Source organism: Peromyscus californicus, unplaced genomic scaffold, assembly GCF_007827085.1.
Source record: "Peromyscus californicus insignis strain IS unplaced genomic scaffold, ASM782708v3 Scaffold_21__1_contigs__length_65335640, whole genome shotgun sequence".
In the NCBI taxonomy this organism is placed as follows: domain Eukaryota; kingdom Metazoa; phylum Chordata; class Mammalia; order Rodentia; family Cricetidae; genus Peromyscus; species Peromyscus californicus.
This window is the reverse complement of record NW_026294514.1, coordinates 61,377,252-61,398,424: the sequence shown is the minus strand read 5'-3', so window position 1 is coordinate 61,398,424 and position 21,173 is coordinate 61,377,252. Positions and strand designations below refer to the sequence as shown.

Genomic DNA, 21,173 nt, shown 5'->3' with positions numbered 1-21,173 from the left:
AAATATTATTTTAAAATTTATAAGATTATTATATATATTTAAACTTTCTGTTATTATATTAATGGCCATATAGAGTACTAAATCTAGAAATAGGCTTTATCTAGCTTCCTGTACGTGATTTTGAGTCTGAAGAAGGTAACTAGGAACTAAGTTTATGTACTCCTGATGTACTTAACAAATTGTGGTCCTTTAACCTCTTGGAGATCTACTGCATATGACATTTAAAATGTTTAAGTTTTCTGCAGTGAACCATGACCATTCCTGGCAGTGACCTTTAAGGTCTCCAAGATGATGAGGCACTGCAATGACAAAGCTACCTGGACTGCAATAACGCTATTAAGCTGATAATACCACCCAAAAACCAGCTTTGGACTACAAACTGCTCAGAACAACTTCAAACAGTCAGCTAAGATGGTCCAGCCTCATAGACTACTCCAGCCAGGATTTCAAATAAGCCCTGCACTTTCCCATCACACCTAGACTGGACAACAGCTAGCTCTTCCAGGACTTAACCATTATCTCAGTTTTTCTCAGGGTCTCCTAAAGATGCCATAACCCCAGATAGTAGGAAGTAATTTTAAGAACATGATGCTCATATTCCCAAGAGGTAGGGTGTGGTTTTTGATTAGTCAGTGGGTTACAGATGGTTATCATTACTTAGGGGGGTTGTTTGCAAGTTGTTACTGGTTATGGTAAAGGAGGTTAAGTTAAGGGATCTCGTTCTGGAAAGATTTTTTTTTAAAAGGGGGATATGGGAATGATAGGATAAAAGGGTAGGTAATTGAATCTACTTTTAAACTAAAAAGTAGTTATTAATTTCAAATATTTTACACTGGTATGGATTTTGGTATATTGATACAAATTTAAGGTTATTTTTGTTAGAACATACTGTATATATGCTTCTCCTCTTAAGGTATTTTTGTATATTGATACAAATTTCAGGTTATTTTTGTCACAACATACTGTATATGTTTCTACTCTTGTTTAAAGTATTGTACCTATGAGGCTCATTTAAAAATGTAATGTAAAGTTCTAGTCCTTGAAAGCTATTTAGGATAATAAAGAAAAACAGGTTAGTAGTTAGTCATCTATAACAATCAAACTTATAGTCATGTTAGGTATAGTCATGTTAGGTATGTTTTCAAGGTCAAACAGAGATATTTCTTAGATAGATGGTTTTTAAACACTTTAGAGAGCTACAGAATATGGCATTTAAGATGTTTTAATAACATAAGGCTTTTCATGACATCTGCTCCTGGCAACACCAATTTACTTCAAAAACGATAATGGGCATTGAAGAACCTCTATATGGAATTTGCTTTCATCGTGGCAAAGTTATCCACTGGGCAAGAAACTGCCCTTGACTCGACTGCTGACAGTACGCAGTCCAAATTGGACAAGCAGGATACAAAAGAAGGCAGCTACCAAACTTTGTCAAGACAAGATAGGACAGTCCTTCAAAATTTCTGCTTCACAGAAAAGTTTGTCAGAGATTCTAGGCCTGTAGGATGGATGCCCAATGTGGCAGAGCAACCTTCGGTCCAGGCAGCTAGATGTCTCTGTCATTTCTGTATTTTTAAAAGTTGTTCGCTCTGTACTTCCTGTTTACTCAGGTAATATTATATCTTTCTTGGGTCTCTGATGCAGTTGAAGACTAGATAGTTATAGATACAGTTTTCCTTGTTATCAAATTCAGAAAAGAAATCCACAAAAGAGATGTAAAATGTATAAGGCTGAGAGACATAAATACTTAAGTTGTTTATCTAAGAAAATGTTTTAAGGTCTAAAAAGATATTTCTAGGTTGGTAATAGAAGTTGTGATAAAGAGTGAATTAGGTACAAAACTTTGGACTCACTAAGATAGGAAAGATAACAGAGCATTTTGTCTGAATTTGCCAAATATAAATGAACTGGACATTGTGAATGTAATTCTTACTTGACAATTGTTTTTATTGTATATAGTTTTACTTTGTTAAAGTTAAAATCTTCCCTTTTTATTTAGACAATATCTAATAATTATTATTGTATATAGTTTTACTTATATTAAAGTTAAAACCTTCCTTTTTATTTAGACAAAAAGGAGGAAATGTTGTGAGATATTTGTTTGCATTGACAGTTCAAGACTGACAATAAAGTTTATCTTGAATTAGAGGGTAGACTCAGTGATTGGCTGACCAGAATTAGCCATAGAGATTTTGGAGGACCCAGATAGAGGGGCACATATAGGAAGGGCCTAAGAGAGATTTTCAGCCTTTTCAATTTGTAAGTATGGAGAGTTAAGGTCAGCTTATCACTCCACCACTCTTTGATCATTTTTTTTTTTACCCCAATATCTGACTTCCAAGTTTTTATTGATATCAGAATAACTTAGATAAATGCAACAAACCATGTTGGGGAAAAGGAATAATTGGGAAGGTAATGTGAGAGGAAAATTAATGAGAATAAAGTAAAATGACAAACAGGTTATAGACCAAGATGAAACCTCTTACTTTGTATGCTAATCTAAAATTTTTAAAAATAAAAAAAGCAACCTAAATAAAGGCAATTACAAAGTTTAAAAGTATTTTTAATAGTGGTTCACTATAGATCCAGAGTGTTAGGAAAAGAAGTAATCACATGACCAAGCCTCCTTTATTTTAACCTTACTAATCTTCTCTACGATGGAAGATAATAGGGAACTTCAGGTAGTCTGAGCATGGAAAGGCTCAAGTTGCAACCTCTAAGACTATTCAAGTTCTTGCAAAGGAAGAGAAAAAAAAATCTGCCCCATTACTGTCAATTTCTCCTCCTCACTCCCTTTTCTCTGACCTCTATTTCCCTCTTCTGTGTGGTATTGGACATCCTCTCCATTTGCTGACCCCCATCAATCAACAAAAAAACTAAGACAACATGGAATGACATTTTTTACAGACTAAAGAAAAAGCATACCCCCATATCCAGCAAAAGTATCATTAAAAACTGAAGGCAGAATAGAGATTTTTCTGATAAACAAAGGCTGAGTATGTTTCCCACTACAGTCTGGAGTCTTTTTTTTTTTTTTTTGGTTTTTCAAGACAGGGTTTCTCTGTGTAGCTTTGCGCCTTTCCCGGAACTCGCTTTGGAGACCAGGCTGGCCTCGAACTCACAGAGATCCGCCTGGCTCTGCCTCCCGAGTGCTGGGATTAAAGGCATGCGCCACCACCGCCCGGCACAGTCTGGAGTCTTAAGAACTGCTGCAGGGTAGGATACTAAAAATAAACCTGGACAAACAGAAAAAGCATTGAACAACAAGATGAATATATAAAATAACTTTCCCCCTAATTTCTTTAAAAGTCGCCTAAATATTAAAAGTAAAATTAGTTTGTGTAGCAGAACTGACATCACATGCTGTGTTGAGACGTAGGATAGCAGCAACAGAAAAGGATGGAACTGTGCTACTAGCATCTTATACAGGGCAGATTCAGTCTGTTCATCGATAATTAGCAATAACAATGTAAAATGTAATCTAGACATCAGTCACTAAAATTAAACAGACAGGTAAAAAATTAAAATAAACTAAAAGTGAGGATGGAAAAACAAAATAGAAGAAAAATAGAAAAATTAGTGATCTAGAAGATTCAAGGACAATCCTATCAATTATTACATTAAATGTAAATGAATAAATACTAAAAACAGGAAGATGTTGACAAACTCTCATCTGACAGCAAATAGAATGGAAGTGATGAGAATCAGGAAAAAGCTGTTTTCTTAAAAAGTTTAAAAGCATGTAAACTTCTAGCAAGACCAATGAAAAAGAACTCAACAGTATACATTATCAATACATAAATGGAAAGGAGACATAATTCCAGGCCTTCAAAACTTAAAAGGATAACATGGTAATTTTTCAAATAGCAGTATGACAACAAATATAACAACCATAAAAAGTTAATTAAAAACCTTATTCCACCCTGCAAAAAGAAACTGAGACATGCCTAAGAATCTTGAGTAGCTATATTCATACCAGACCAAGTATACCTCATAGGACAGGTATTAGCAGAGATTAAGAAGGACATTTGATGCCAGGAGGCTGTAACAATATTAAATGTTCATATTCTTAGTAATACAGCTTCAAGATATACAAAGAATAGTCATAACTAAAGAAGGAAGGGACAAGCCCATAATTTTAACTGGAAGATGAAAAAATACCTCTTTTAATAATTCATAGGACAAAAAGAAAAAAATTAGTAAAGGCAGAGAACAAAGACCACTTTTAAGCAATTGATCTCATTGATATTTATCTTTGGTTGTGAGCCTAGCCTTTAATGGCTGAGCCATCTCTACAGCCCTCTCATTGATATTCATGAAACACGACATCACCAACTGCAGAAAACAATGTCTCAAAAACTGAGTCATGAAACAAGTCTCACTAAATTCAAAAGAAATGAGGTCACATCTAATAAGTTCCTAGAGCACAATAGTATTAACCAAAAAAAATCGGTTTGTAGATAAAATTAAAAGTTACTAGAAATCTCCAAATATTTGGAAATTAAGCACCACATTTTCACACATGGGAAATTACACAATTTTAAACTGAGAGATAAGGAGAAGTTACAGGTAAGTTAGTGCTTAGCAAGAAGTCTTAACTTTATAAGCATATATTAGAAGACTTAACTACAAAAAGATGCTAAATTAAATTTCTTGAAGTAGAAACAAAAGTGAGAACATAAATAATAAAATAGAAAACAGATAATAGAGAACATCAACAGCTATATATTCAATTGCATCATCAAAAGCAAAGGTTGGCTTTTTTGAAAAGCCTTTCCACAACAACCTCAATAACTCCCTATGAACACTGATGGGAAGAAAGAAGCAAGGATATAAATCTTATTCATGAGAAGTGAAAAAGAAACCAAAACTTCAAGTTCTAAAGACACGAAAAGGATAATACGGGACATTTTGAACCAATTTTATGCCAGGAAATTAGAGCTCATAGACAGAGTCTCTAAAACAGCATCATTACAAACAAATTCAAGCAGTGGAAAGTGAGCTTTTCTGATGGCCAAATTACTCACTTAACACTCAGAAGAGCAGGTCAATGCTTTGTGCTCTGTGAAGTTGCTGCATTTCTTATAACACTAGTTCTTGAGTCCGATTTAAACCCAGGAGCCAAATGCCTGGCTTGACTACTCCTTGAGCTTTAGAGTAACTTCTTAGTGATTAACAGCTTCTTTTCCTCCTTATGTCTTCCTAAATAACCTAAATACAATGTATGTGATCTGTAACCTACCAGCAGAATTCTAACCACTAAACAAAAAGACTGATTACTTTTTATCTGTTTTAACGCTCCTTTTACATAGGAACTCATGTTGCTAGGACCATGATATGGTTCTTGGGATGAGGACTGCCTATGTTGACGCCAGCACTACCTTTCGCAATGGTCCATGCTGTTTTCTGTACTTCTTGTTCCAAGATATTCCTGTCTTTTTCAAGAGTTTCTGGCCCAGCTGATCAACGGGAATTTGATTGGTCTCCTCCTTATGAAAGAAATATAGTCAGTTAACATCTGATGAGAAATAATGACACTACAAATTCAGAGGGATCAAAAGGAGTACACCTGCTTATCTTCCCTAGAGCACAAACTTATAATAAGATCAATCAGACTCTATGTTTTTAAAGTAACCTTAAGTGCCAGTTTAGAAGACCTTCAATTTGAAAACCCATTTGCTAAGGGTCTCAGACAGAAATTCAAAGAGCACCATGCAGAGGGAGTTCTGCAGTTTGCCACATTCCTAACATTATTTATGATTTTGGAAGAACAAACAAGGAAGAAGGAAGATGTTGCTGACACAGGTTTTATATCTTCCTAAGACTAATAGGCTGTACCTTTAGCCCCCAATACTTCAGAATAGGATGTGCTTAGAGATAAGGACTCCAAAGACGTGGGTTAAAATGCTCTTTTGTTTGTTTGGAAATAGGGTCTTATGTTGCCCAGGCTAGCTATGTAACTGAGAATGACTTTGAACTTCTGACCCTCTTACTTCTACCTCCCAAGTTCTGGGATTATATGGCACTTCATACACTATTTTATGTGGTACTAAAGACTGAACCTGGGTCTTGTATATGCTAGATAAGCATTTTACCAACTGGGCCACATTCCTGGTACTTGTCTTTTTTGCAAGTGCTTCTAGTATCAGGACAAATAGATTTTTCTTTGAAACAGGCTCTCATTCTGTAGCCCAGGCTGGCCCCAAATTCAAGATGTTTCTTCTGCTTCAGCCTCTCAAAATGAGAGATTAAAGGAAAGAGCCACCATACCTAATGATTAAATTCAAATGAATCAGGGTGTGGTGGCACACACCTTTAATCCCAGCACTGGGGAGGTAAAGGCAGGCAGATCTCTGTGAGGTCAAGGCCAGCTTGGTCTACAAAGCAATGAGACCTTTTTTTTTTTTTTTTTTAAAAAAAAAAAAGTTAAAAGGAAACTGTATTTCAATTTAGATATCCTCATATAAATTACACCACATACACAAACACAACACACACGTATATATAATACTTACTTGCACATAAATATGTACAAAGACCCACTTTACCTGCAATAAGATTGTTTTTAGAATCATCAGTGGGTCATCAGCCTCTTCTTCATTCTGAAGATCTTTCAAATGCACATCCATATCATTTATCTCTTCCTAAGAAGGAGAATAGTGTTTCACAGATGCCAGTTTAAAGGAAATAACCAAATAAAAATATTTAAGCTACTGGAGGATGAAAGGTAAAACTATCATTATAAGCTATACACAAGCTGGAGAATCAGGCAATTTTACACAATTTACTTAGTCTCTCTGGTTTTATATACAAATTAGGACTATGAGACAAAGAAAGACTCTAGCTTGTGGTTGTGTAAGAATGGCCTCCATCAGCTCATATATTTAAATGCTTAGTCACTAGGGAGTGAACTATTTGAGAAGGACTAGGAGATATGACCTTGTTGGAGTAGGTGTGGTTTTGTTGGATGAAGTATATAAGTGGGGGTGGGCTCTGAGGTTTCAGAAAGTTCATATTAGGCCCAGAGTGCCTTTCTCTTTTTGTCTCCATGCTCTCTGCCATAATGATGGACTAAACCTCTGAACTATAAGCAAGCCCCCAATTAAATGCTTTCTTTTGCCTTATTATGGTGTCTCGTCACAGCAATAGAACAGTGACTAAGACATAGTACAATACACATAGTGGGTTCCAACATTTTCCAGCTAAGAAACGTGGTGTCTCATAAAATTTGTGTTCATTACCATTCATTTAAAAATATTTTTTGGTCTTCACTAGTATGTTTACAGTTTCTTGTTTTGGTTTAAGGAAATCCTACCCATTTTTGTAGGCTCAACTTAAACATTGACTTCTATTTCCTTATCATTCAAAAAGTTAACAGCCCAGGCTGTGCACTGTGGTACATGTCCCTTGCTAGGCAAATTTTGTTGACTTTAAAAAACATACATATAGTTGGGCAGTGGTGGCATACTTCTTTAATCCCAGCACTAAGCAGAGACAGGTGGATCTCTAGTTCCAGGACAGCCAGGGTTACACAGAGAAACCTTGTCTCGAAAACAAAAAAAACAAAAACAAAAATACATATAACACTTTGCAAAAGTATTTTTGTTTGTTTGTTTCTGTTTTGAGATGGTCTTGAACTCAGAGATCCACCTGCTTCTTCTGCCTTCAGAGTGCTGGGATCAAAGGCATTGGCTCTACAAGTTTTTTTGCTTTTTTTTTGTCTTTGTAAATTATAACTTTCTTAGATTTCTGATTTTTAAAAAAAGATTTATTTATTTTATGTATGAGTGCTTATACTTCATGTGTCGTTGGTGCCCTCAGAGGCCTGAAGATGGTGTTATATCCCTTGGAACGAGAGTTACAGATTGTGTGTTCCCATGCAAGTGCTGGGAACTGAGCCCAGGTTCTTTCCCAGAGCAGCAAACTGAGCCTTTTCTCCAGTCCAATGAAAAAGAATTTTAAACTACCTAAAAAGTATTTTAAAACTAGCTAACTGCTAATTGATAACATTAAGAAAAAAGTAGTTAAGAAATAACAGATTATGGCAGACCAGATCTATCATCTTTGGCAACTCATTAAAAATGATAAAGCAGACAAAACAAAAGCATCTTTTCTTTTTAAGTTGATTATTTTAGTAAGTATACAAAATAATAATTTTCACTGTCAACTTGACAAACTCTAAAATCACCTGGGAGGTAGGCCTCTGGGCATGCCTGTGGGGAATTATCTTGATTGGGTTAACTGAGGTGGGATGACTCACTCACTATGGGTGGCACCATTCCCTGGGTTGAGATCCCAGACTGTATAAAAGAGAATGTACACTGAATACAAGCATTCATTTCCCTCTGCTTCCTGACCAAAGATGTACTGTGACCAGCTGCATCCTCGAGCTCTTGACCCCATAACTTCCCTGCCATGATGTACCCTTCCTCCTTTGGCCAGACATTTTAGCACAGCAACAAGATAGCAATTAAGCCCAGCCTTGCTGACAGTACCCATTTCAATGCTCATACAGAACAGCTTCAGGGAAGGAAGCTTAGGGCTGACTCAAATCAGGGAGAAACAACCAATTCTCCAATTCTTTGGCACCAACTGAATGTCCTACATCTCCACTCAATTCTGACACTAGCTATGTGGTAATAGATCCCACCTGTTGAGGAGTCAGTCTCAAAAGATTGGTCCTGGTCTAGAGAGTGAGTTCCAGGACAGCTAGGGCTACACAGAGAAACCCTGTCTCAAAAAAAAAAAAAAAACCAAAAAACGAAAAACAAAAAACAAAGAACAACAACAACAAAACCCACAGGAAAAAAAAGAAAAGAAAATCCATATTCTACTTATTCTCTTTTGTTTGTATTGAATCAGGGTCTTACTCTGTAGACCAGGATTGCCTGAAACTCTCTGTAGCCCACACTGGCCTCAAACTCATGGTGATTCTCTTGCCTCAGCCTTTCAAGTGCCAGACTTATAGGTGCCCACTTTCTTCAGAGTCCCCTTGATTTTGTGAGGAGACAGGACTTTAATAGATAAGCAACTGGGTGTGACAGCCCACCCCTATGCCTGGAGTCCCAACACTTGGGACAGGCAGGATAAGTATCAGCTACAAGACACCATAGACTGCAAAGTAAGACAGTGTCAATAGACAGACTAACAGAAAACACAAAATCAAACCACCAGATAGGCAATGAAGAGAACACAAAGTCTGTTCCTTCAAGTCACACTAACAGCAGAAGATTCTAACATTTCTAGAGAAGAGCAAGTCACTGCTGAAGAGATGAACACAAAATTTCAAAGAGATCTAGAACCCACAACCCTAGGGGAAGACAGAAGAATCATTAAACCTGAAAATAAAATATCATGTGACTGTTTTACGAGTTAACAGGCTGCCAGCTGGAAAAATGACACAACCTGAAAGCAGCTGAGCAAAACTACAGGGAAAGCAGAGACAAGTGCCCTCAGGCTGACCTGGCTCCGAGGCAGGTGCACCTTTCAAGTCCAGAGCAAGGCCTTGTGCTACTGAAAAAGGCTGAAACAGACAATGTTAAAGGTCTGTGGATTTGATGGAGGGCTAGGGAAGAGAATATCCTTGTGTTTAGTAGGCAAACACAAAGCATTTACAAGCAAAGGGGCCAGACACTCTCAATTTTAATCCAAATTGTTCACTAAAGTGAGGTCACTAGTGTGTAGGAGTCTATGCCATGTGCACAAATATGACGAAGGTAAACAACTGGAGATTCTAGGTAGAGGGCACACAGGAGCTGTACATGTAAAATGAACCTTCAGGACTATCAAAGTTTTCTAAAGGAGGGGTATATACTAAAGGCAAAATGATCAACAGAATACTGTAACAGGAACAGAAATGTAACAAAATTACAAACTTATTTCTAAACAAATTTGTTAGCTTACTTGACATTGCCAGTTTCCTAGATGATCAACATCTTTAATGTACACATGGTAATGACCTCCATAGCAGCCACCTTTGTGGATAATGACGGAGAAGAGGTCATACATATATTCTGTGTCGTCCAGTTCACTCTAAAAGAAGAAAAATAAACACTGATACAGTTTAATAAGGTGAGATACATAATCAAAGGGAAGAGAACCCCCTACCCCTGAAAATAGTAAGAAACATCCTTGTAGTATTCATATTTCACTGTAATGCCCCTTTGCTGCTGAGTCTCAAAATGATTAGAATGCTATCACTGTATTTAAGGATAAATAAAGATAAATTTAAATAATTGGGCTTAAATTAAAATTTTTTTTTGTCTTTGAGGATGGCCTCAAATTCTTGGAGATCTTCCTTCCTTGGCTTCTTATGTGTTAAGATTATAGGCATGAACCACTATGCACAGCTGAATTTTAAGTCTTAACAGATTTATTGTCGATCATACCACATTGAACACATGCATCTGAAGATGTTATTTTTACTGGCATTAACTAAGATAATGAGTCTGTGTTAGAGACTGTTAGTAAAGAAAGTCATCTTTTTATTATGCCCATCATGCTATTTAGGACATATGCTCTTTTCCTACCCAAACTGTCTGATTTCCCAAGAAGGATGCTGTGTACCTTCAAGTCAAGGCTCTCCTGGCATGTTAGTTCCCTGCACAGAATAGTAACTCAGCAATTGTGAACATCACCTGGTCTTGTTCAGAGGCGGTTAGTTTAGTGGAATGAACAGGTTCCTCTATGATCAACCTCTTCTATAATATACTATGCAATCAATCTCAAGTAACTCAACAGTAAACTCCTACAGTAACAATGAAAAAATTATATTATATTTAAGAGATACTTTAAATTCCAGATGCAGAAGGAAAAGGAAAAGCCAGCTATGGTGGCACACCTCTGTAATTCCAGCACTTGGGAGACCATCCTTAGCTACACAGCAGGTTTTATGCTAGCCTGAGCTACATGAGGCCCTGTCTATAAAAACAACAACAAAAAGAAAGAAGAAAAGACAGAGAAAGAAAAGAGATGTGGGAGAGAGCAAGCGAAGGGAGGAAAGGAGGCAATGAAGCCTTAGTCTTTTCATTCTAGGAGTGTGAACCACAGGACATGAGATATGAGGTCTCTTCTGGCTTTGAACTCAGTGTCATCTGCAATGTAAAATGTGCACATGGGTGTTACCTGGGAGGTACAAGTGACTGGAAGAATTTATTTCCTTAACTATAGTTTTTAAGTGGACAACATTTAAAAAATGTCTTATTAAGACAAAAGGCAAGACACAGAAAGATAAAAAATGACATTTTTTCTCAATATAGATATTCAAAACTAAAATTAATGTGGAGTTTCTAGATAAGTGCCTTTTTGATATATTAAAATATGTTAGAATCATGTGACAAACTGCCTTTTATAAAAGGAAAAACAAGTATATTAGTAGCTCTAGGAAAATCATTTTTTGAGTGTTTCAGTAACAGGCTTAGAGCCAGCAGGCACTACTAGATCCCAGGGATTCATGTAACAAAACAAATAAATAGCACAGAGCTCAGCAGTGAGGCCCAAAATAAAGGGAGGCTCAGCTATGAAGTTAAAAAAAAATTATATATATATATATTTTTTAACACAGAAATTCAATAGCTGAATGTTTGTAAACAAAACAATTACCTGTAATAAGAAACAGGTAGAATGATGGAAAAAATACAGAACCTGGAAATAAATGACAAAACTATGCCCACTTAATTTTTGACATACACTGGATAAAAGGCAGTCAATTCAACAATGGCTCTAACAGAACTGGGTTTCTACTTGTAGAAGATGAAGTTAGATTTTTATCTTTCACCTTGTACAAAAATCTATTCAAAATGTATCACAGACCTTAATTTAAAGCCTGCAACCCTGAAATTTCTAGAACATAAGGGGACATCTTTCAAGATAATGGAGAAGGCAAAAACTTTTTGAATAGAATACTAACACACAGGAACTAACCCATTATCAAAAAATGGGACTACACAAAAATAAAAGATTCTATACAGCAAAGAAACAATCAGCAGAATTAACAGACAGTGCATAGGATAGGAGAAAGGCATTCACAGCCACACTTCAGACAAGGGGCTGATATCAGAATTTACCAAGAAATGCAGACATTAAATGCCAAGGAAATAAAACTGCCAGTCAACACAAAGGCAGACAAATTTAATAGACAGTTAATTTTCAATAAAATAAAATAACTAAAGAAACACAAATGGCCAATAATTACTTTAAAAGTGCTCAAATCCCTAGCCAAATACTTGGAGATGCTCCACCTGACCATAATCAGAATGGCTCTCATCAACAAATGTGAAACTGATACAGGTGAGGATGTGGAGAGAAATGAACCCTTAGCCACTATTGTTGGAGGTTTAAGTTAATACAGCCATTGTGGAAATCAGTTTGGAGATTTCTCAAAAAATTCAAACTATAACTACCATACAACCCAGCTACTTCACTCCTGGGTATATAATATACCCAGAGAACCCCACACCTTACTGTCTTAGTTAGGGTTCCTACTGCTGTGATGAAACACCATAAACAACTTGGGGAGGAAGAATTTATTTGGCTTACTTATCTGGAGTCACAGCCCACTGAGGGAAGCCTGGGCAGGAACTCAAACAGGGAGGGACCCTAAGGCAGGAGCTGATGCAAAGGCCATGGAGGAATGCTGCTTAGGTTTTGCTCTGCCTGCTTTCTTAGAGAACCCAGGACTACCAGCCCACAGGTGGAACAACCCATAATGGGCTGGGTTCTTCCAAATCAACCACTAAGAAACTGCCCTACAGGCTTGCCTGCAGCAAGATCTTATGGAGGCATTTTCTCAATTGAGGTTCCTTTCTCTCAGATGACACTAGCTGTGTCAAGTTGACAATTGACCCCTTGTCAATCTGACATACCAATATAACACTGTTTAGCCATACTCTTTCTTGTTCATCCCCAAGAGCACACATTAATAAACATAACACTATAAAACATTCCAACTTTTAAAAGTCCTAAAACCTTTAAAAATTCAAACACTTAATGTTAGAATTCCTAGCCGCTCCCCCAGCTACACCACTGCACATGTGCTCCCTGGTACCCAGGCAAGATGCTTAGTCATCCTAGGGCCTTAGGTCCTACGTAATTCATGCGCTGCATGATCACATAATTTGTGCCCAGCATGATCACGTAATTTATGCACATACATGGCACAGCTACGTAAGCCCATATGCGCATGTGTGGAAGGGGGGAACCTATGAAAGCAGGTTCCACCTATTCCTCCCCTCTCTTCCTGCATGATGATCATTCCATAGGCCTCTGCACACCCCTTCTGTTCCCTTCCCTTAATACACTGTTACAGTGGGTTTTGTTGTGCCTCGTGGCTTTTCTCGAATGGTAAAAAGCACTGCTTAATAAATAACACTTAAAACTGCAGTTTCTTTAAAATATTCAAACTCTAAAAATCCAAGGTATTTTTAAGAGTTCAGAGTCTCTCAACTGTGGGCTCGTGTAAAATAAGAAATAAAAAAACACTTTCTTACTTTGAGAGGGAAGAACCAGGGCATATTCACAATCTGAACCAAGCTAAACCAACTTGAACAGTATAAATAACTCAGTGTTCAATGTCTGGGATTCACTCATGATCTAGGCTCCCCCAAAGGGCTTGGGTCACCTCTCCAGCTCTACCTTCTTTAGCTCACACAGATTGTCTTCTAGGCTCAGGTCAGTTCCACTCCATGGCTCCGGCTGTCTTTGGTGATCTTCCCATGGTACTAGCATCTCCACAATGCTGCAACTGGGCTGCACTTTCTCCAATAGCCTCTCATGGGCTCTCTTCATGGCACTATGCCTTAACTTCCCCCCATGACCCTTTCAAAACTGGGGCTCCAACTGCTACTGAAGTCCCAGAGGCTGCACTTTCACCAGTGACCTCTCTTGACCTCTCAGAGTACCAAGCCTCAGATGTTCTCTATGACCCTTTCATGCTTTCAAAACAAGTACCATTTGGGAGACTCTTACACAATACCAGTTCAGCTGCCAGCTCAAGGTACAACCTTGGCTGCCTCTGGAACACAGCTTCTGTGTGTTGACCCCAAGAAAACAACTTCCAGAAGATTTCACCTCAATGATTCTGCTCTCTTCTTAATCACTGCTAATTACTCAGCTCTAGCTGACTAGCATCAATTGTCCCAGTAAAGGAAAGGTTTCACTTTAGTGGTTCTTGTCTTTTGTTAATCATGCTGAGTCTTCAGGCCCAGCTGACCACAATCACAGACTTAATTCAAAATAGCAAATAGCCAAGATAGAGTCTTTAAACGTCCCCCTGAACGTCCCCCAAGCCAGGCCTCCATCTGCACTGTTCTCAGTATTATCTTCCGAGCTCCAACAGAAAACCCACAGAGATCTCAACACTTAATGGCTTTTTTAGCCCAAGTTCCAAAGTCCTTCCACAATCCTCCCCAAAACAACACGGTCAGGTTTGCCACAGCAATACCCTACAATCTTGGCATCAATTTCCATTTTAGGGTTACTGTTGTTCTGATGAAACACCATAACCAAAAGCCTCTTGGGGAGTAAAGTGTTTTATTTGGCTTACATATCTGGAGTCATGGTCCACTGAGGGAAGCCAAGGCAGGAACTTGAACCTGATGGGAACCTGGAGGCAGAAGCTGATGCAGAGACATGGAGGAGTACTGCTTACTTATTCGCTCATGGCTTACTCAGCCTGCTTTCACATAGAACCCAGGACCACCACCCATGGGTGGCACCACCCACAATGGGCTGGGTCCTTCCAGATCAATCACTAATTAAGAAAATGCTCTACAGGCTTGCCTGCAGTCAGATCTTATGGAGGTATTTTCTCAGTTGAGCTTGCTTCCTCTCAGATGATATTAGCTGGTATCAAGGGTGACATAAAAACTGTCTAGAACATTTACTATTGAGATATTTGCAACCCCATGTTTATTACTGCTTTTTTCACTATAACAAAGAATTGGAATCAATCAACCAAGATGTCAATAGACAAGTGGATAATGGAAATTAGGTGTGTATATATACATACCATATATATGTATATATTCATATATATACATGAATATTAAGCAGCTCTAAAAAATATAATAACAAAATTTGCATGAAAAATCCCACATGGTATCCCTCATATGTGGATATACCAAGTCAATAATATGCACATGTGGGAACAGTATAACAAGTGGGAACGAGAAGAGGAAAGGCTAAGTATAATAGAATGAGGAAGAACTGAGTATAGGCAATGGCTATGAGCTATGAAAGAGGATATAAGGGTTATTATTTTTCTAGTTCTAATTTTGCCATGGTCTTTTAATTTTTGGTGGTGGGCAGGTTCATAAAAATATATTTGATCGTGAAAGTGTAAAATCAACGTGAAGCTCCACAGCTTCGGAATGGCTATCTGTATAGAAGCTCGCTGAGCTCTAAACACTTAGGGTCTGGTTAATTTCAGTGTACGACATTTTTTTATTTGCAACTTTTTTTTTAATAATAAAGTTTATTTAAAAAAAAGAAATACATGAGTCCTCACTCTGATTTTGGTATATATATATGAGTGACAAAAAATATTTTAAAATGCCTTATAAAGTAGGCTAATTTAATAATTAATTTGATTTCAAAATATTTTCTTTCCTGTGTCTTAAGGATTCCACTGTTCTGCTGCTGCCATTTGGTGGCACTGCAGATGAAGCCATGTTCTTGCCCTGCCAGGCAAGTGCCTATAATAGCTGTACCCTGGCCTTGCAAACTCTAGGAAAGTTCCATTTGCCTGTGCAAGTTCTAGATATGAACTCATTACTACACTCAAATTAAACTAAATCTAAACAGCAAAGTAACAAAATTACTGGTCATTTTTCTAAAAGCAGGTAATTTATAGTTTGGTTTATAAATTTTCATCTTAAAGATTTTTCAAGAAGAATTTAACAAAGAAAACTGAGATACTTTAGATATTCAAAAGGACTGTCAGGCATGGTACCACAGGCTGTAATCTTAACCCATAAGGTAGATAGAGGTTGAGTTCAAGGCCAACCTGGGCTGTAAAAGATCCTGTTTCAAAGAAAAAAGAACAAAAGGAGAATTCAAAAAGAGTGTAAGAAAACCAATTTGGACCACTTTCTCCTCCTAGGAGACGTGAACTTTTGGCCATGTCTGAAGATGTTCTGGCTTGTCTGTTGAGTAGGGATGCATACACGTTATACGATTCAGGGGGCAGTCACCATGACAAAGAATTATTTAACTCAAAATATTGATAGGACCATGGTTGAGAAATCCTATAATAAACTGAGTATTTTAATCTAGGGAAGGAAGGAAGGAGAAAGAATTAAAAAATAAAGGTTCAAACCTGTTCACAAAAAGGCTTGAGATTGATCCGGAGGGGGAAGGTATAACAGCTCGTTTCCTTGTAGCGTTCACATTTCACAAAATCGAAATTAAATCTTAGTAATGAAATAGTAAGAAAAGGAGGCAGCTTACGCAATTTGGCAGACTGTAAAAAGAAAAATTAACAAAGTTTTAAAAATGAAAGGATACATAATGCTATGTAAAATAGTAAAAAATGACATAAATATGTCCTTAAGTCATACAAATGCATACTGAATTCAATATAAACTTAAATCACACAAGCAGATTCTGAATTCAATATAAATTCATTTACTTTATGGAACTAAGGATGGTATTGTGCAATTACACTTACAGAAAAAACATTTACAAGCCCCAGTTTTATGCTTTTAGGGTTGTTAACGAAATTACTATTTGATGGGTGTGTCCTAAATGGGTGCTCCCTCTCTGTCATTATTCATTTCCTGCCTAGCCCTTGGCCTTTCACCTTGCTCCTTGCTCCTTTGCTTCACCTAGCAAACACACAATCTTATTCAGTGTAGAACTCTGAATGATTCAAAGTTGTACATGTATATATATTTTTTCTGGAGAGAAGATTTATAGTTGTCATTAGACAGTGAAAAGAGACTCTTGTTCTTTTAAGATTTATTTTTATTTTGTGTATGGGTGATTTGTCTGATTCTCTGGGACTGAAGCTACAAATGGCTGAGAGTGGTGGGTGCTGGGAATCTATTCCAGTCCTCTGGAAGAGTAGCTAGTGCTCTTAACCAATGAGCCACCTATCCAGACCCTATCTGTTGTTTCCTAAGTTCAAAAGCAGACATCTTATTGCTGTTTTAATTCCTCACTTTAAAACAAAATACTAATTAAGCTGCTTTTTAAGAGTCATCAGCTGTCCCCAATGCTCTTGCAATGGTGGCCTCAGGGAAGAAAAATGCTTCCCTGCAGAAATCAATAATTATATATGTTTAACATTACTAAATACATACTTAAAGTTACAATTTCATATATCCTATGGGTTAAAAAAGGTGAAATAAGGCTAGGAATAGTAGTGTATACTTATAATCCCAGGATTTAGAAGGAGGAGGAATGAGAGTCTGGAGATAACCTGGGCTATATAGCAAGTTCCTGGCTAGCCTAGGCTACACAGAAAGACTGTTTAAAAACAACAAAATAAAAAAAGTAATCATTATAACATGGAAGACTTCTAAACTTATTGCAAAGACACACCTAAAATAAACGAGAAACTCAACTCTAATATGGCTAGGAAAAAGTGCCACATTGGTCACAGGTAGAGAAAGAGCTGAGAGGAAGGCTAGAGAGGTAAAGCAAATGGCACATCCAAGTCAAAGGAATGGAAAATGCTGTAATCACACACACACACACACACACACACACACACACACACACACACACACACACACTCTACCTCTAATAATAATTTTATATTAATATTAAAGAATTACTAATACTTAGCAGATCTGCTAACACTAGCTTTTGTTGGAAATTAACCATGTAAAATACATTAAAAACCCATTTCACACAGAAATCACATACAGCTGTGCAAGTATGTTGAAAAAGAAATATACTTGGTTGCTAGAGGAGATAAAGGAGGGAAAAACAAACTCAAAAAGGTTTTCCAAATCTGTCTTCTGAAGACAGCCATTCATAGGCCAGACTCCTGGAGAATAAGTAAGCTCGTGTAGGACACATAACTCTTCCCTTAACTGGCACAACACACTAACATGAGGCCACTTTTCAGCTTCTGAGGTGTTGCCGTCTGTAGTATTCAAAGCAATTAAGTGTATCTTCCTGACTTCACATAGATGACTTCAGCTGGCATATCTTCCTGTCTATAGGCATGAAGGAAGGAAGGCATGGTTACCTTTGCTGCTTTAACTAGCCGGTCACAGGTTCCACAGTGGTACAGGTTATCACAGTCGAAAACTTCCTCTTCCACATACATGTTCCAGAGTGCATCTTCTAAACCAGATACGTTTTTGACTGCTACTGTCAGATCCAAGAAGTCTTCCTGAAATATAAAAGAATATTACACTGAGAGAACAAATGATTTCACAGAAATTTACAACTGAAATATATATTGGGAGTGATCAAATATATATATATGTTCTTCTATTTGCACATAAGAAGATATATATGCCATGGTTATATATTGTAAATTCCTATCACTAAATTATTATTCTTTCTAAGTCAAACTATAATTTCGTTTAAAGTACATTAAGAAAATAGTTTATAAGAAAAAGGTTTATCAGTTTAAATGTAGATGCAATAAATCTCATGTTTCCCCAGGAAATAAATTATAAAAAGATACATACCTGAGTTTAAGTACTACACACACACAACACATAACGCATACGTGTATGTACACACACACACACACACACACACACACACACACCCACGTACACATACACACAGTTGGTTAGTGTTGCTTTAATCTTTAAAATGATAATAGCAACCCCTAGGCAGAGTTGAATTTTTCTAATGTAAACTTCCTCATTTTCTTTTGCTAAGATTGGTTTAAAATATGCCAAGAAAATGACAAGAAAAAAATATTTTGATACAGATTAAACAGGTATTTCTATGAAAATTAAAAAGATGGCACTTTGTAAAAAGGAAATCTCCTAAATCTACAGTGGGAACTCACTAAGTTTTCCTAGTGAGATCTGAGCTTGCTTTACCCAGCAGAGCTGCATTAGCATGTGTATGGTTACTAAGTGATTGGAAGGGTCTACACCTGGCTGAGCTGGGGGGGTCTTTGCTCCACCCCTTGGCATTCCTATAAATAGCCCTTTAGAAGAGACAGAAGTTGCCGGTGGATAATGATCCAGGTCCTCCCCAGGCTATCCTGTGTTTCTATCTGTTTTTCTCCCTTCCATCCTTCTATCTAATATCTCTTATCCCTTTCTGCTCAAGAGTTCCCTGTCATAAAATGTGGGAGTTAGTCTCCCAGCTGGGCTCCCACAAATGGTTCTAGGAACAGGGACAGGGGACTTGGCAAAGGGAGAGAAAGGGCATCATGGGTGTAAGGGAGCATGCCTGATAAGGAATTAAAAATAAAGGCGATAGTATTTTATTGTCAGGAGTGAAAGTAAGGCAGCTGACTGTCGAAGTTGGAAAGTGAGGCTGCAGTGAATATTTCTCTCTATCTAGGTTTCTTTCTTTTCTCTCTCTATTTCTACCTATAAAAATGAAAAAAAATAAGGTAGAATGTAGGAATACAGTGTAGAAAAAAACTTAGGGCAAGAAGGAAAAAAATATAAGGTAGAATCTAGGAATATAGTATAAGAAAAAACTTAGGATAAGATAAGCAACAGGATAGAGGAAACTATGTCCTTGATTTTCCAACTCTGGGTCTATGAATGCAAACTCCTGGGGAAGAATCAGAGAAAATATATCAAAGATGAGAAAAACGGGCAGAAAGATTCCTGTGGAAGCTTTTGGCCTGTGAACAGCTTAGATTTCAGTCCTGAGCAGCAGAGGAAAGAATTTTCCCTGAGGTGGATATGAGTGAAATAAAACTCTTCACTCCACTGACATTGTTACTGTATGAAAACATCATACCATCAGAATTAGTTTCCTTGGCCATGAAGCCAAGTTTAGGGAACAGAAGTCTTGGGCAAAACTTAGTAATCTTTCTCTCAAAAACTGAAAGCTTTCTTGGGAAAAACTTAGTAATCTTTAAGAAATTGAAAGCTTTTCAGGTCTTTCCTTTTCAGGTTTTTTTCTTCCTCTAAGAGCAAAATTAAACTCACCTGGAAAATCTATCAGAATGAGAAAATCACCTGTAATTGCTCTAGAAAAAAACAAAAACAAAAACAAAAAACCTCTTGGAATATGACAAATCCTCTCTGCTAGTCCTGTCTCTCCTTCAAGCCAGTAGTAGAAAAACAGCAGCCAGAATACCCTGCAGCCAGAGATATGCCCAAGAAAATGCAGGCAGAAAGCTGAGGAGAGCTGCAGCAGAGGCAGTGCAGGACCCAGGGAGGGGCTGCTGGTGTGGAAAAAGCAGTTAGCAGAGCCTGAGCAGTGCAGCGTGATGATATAAAGAAAGGCAGCTTGGGAAATGTAGTCCGTAAAAAAGATACTGGTACTGCACTGCCCCAAAACTCTGTTTTTTCAGGTTTTTTTTTTTTTTCCAGCTCAAAATGCTATTTTTTCCACAAGCTTTGGTAGCTTGCCTCTCGAGAACTACAAACAGGTGAACACCTTGCCTGTCAGAAGGCAATTAAAATGCTAATACCATTTGTCAACAAGTCACTTTGAAACCCTTTAGAAAACTAGGGAAAGAGGACCATACACTGGGAAATTGCTTTGGTTGTGAAAAAAGAAAAAACTTACAGGCAAATAAAAAAAATAAGAAACTTGGGTTGTGCTTGAAATGCAAGAGAGAAACATTGGCTTCACTGAAACACTCATGATAATCTTAAAAAGCAGTTTTAAAAAATTAAGAAGAGGGAATTTTACCCTCAAACTTAGAGGCACTGATGAATTAGGCTCTGACTTCAAACTGTCAGGAAAACTTTCAGAATGATATCAAAGCTGACTATAAACTCCGAACTTAAGAAATGATTTGTGTACTTCCTGTCTTGTTAATAGCTCTGTTAAGAAATATTTTCTAGATGTTTGTTATAGAGTTTGCTTTTGAATGTAAGTTAGGTCTATTAAGAGATTCTCTCTAGGGGCTGGAGAGATGGCTCAGAGGTTAAGAGCACTGACTGCTCTTTCAGAGGTCCTGAGTCCAATTCCCAGCACCCACATGGTAGCTCACAACCATCTGTAATGAGGTCTGGCGCCCTCTTGTGTGTACATAATAAATAAATAAATCTTTAAAAAAA

General features: G+C 37.3%; 1 protein-coding gene across 8 annotated transcripts in view; it reads right to left on the bottom strand.

The window, feature by feature from the left end:
* Positions 1-21,173, bottom strand: part of Usp40 (ubiquitin specific peptidase 40) — a 78,067-nt gene that overhangs the window by 44,991 nt on the left and 11,903 nt on the right. For all 8 annotated transcript variants that reach the window (XR_008220949.1, XR_008220950.1, XM_052750484.1 and 5 more), the window contains 5 exons: positions 18,200-18,346; positions 16,319-16,462; positions 9,907-10,035; positions 6,552-6,647; positions 5,385-5,492 (listed from right to left, as the gene is read on the bottom strand). Coding sequence is in view for 6 of the 8 variants with exons in the window: in XM_052750484.1 (XP_052606444.1) it covers positions 5,385-5,492; positions 6,552-6,647; positions 9,907-10,035; positions 16,319-16,462; positions 18,200-18,346 (624 nt within the window). In the remaining 2 variants the exon portion in view is untranslated. The remainder of the gene's footprint in view (positions 1-5,384; positions 5,493-6,551; positions 6,648-9,906; positions 10,036-16,318; positions 16,463-18,199; positions 18,347-21,173) is intronic.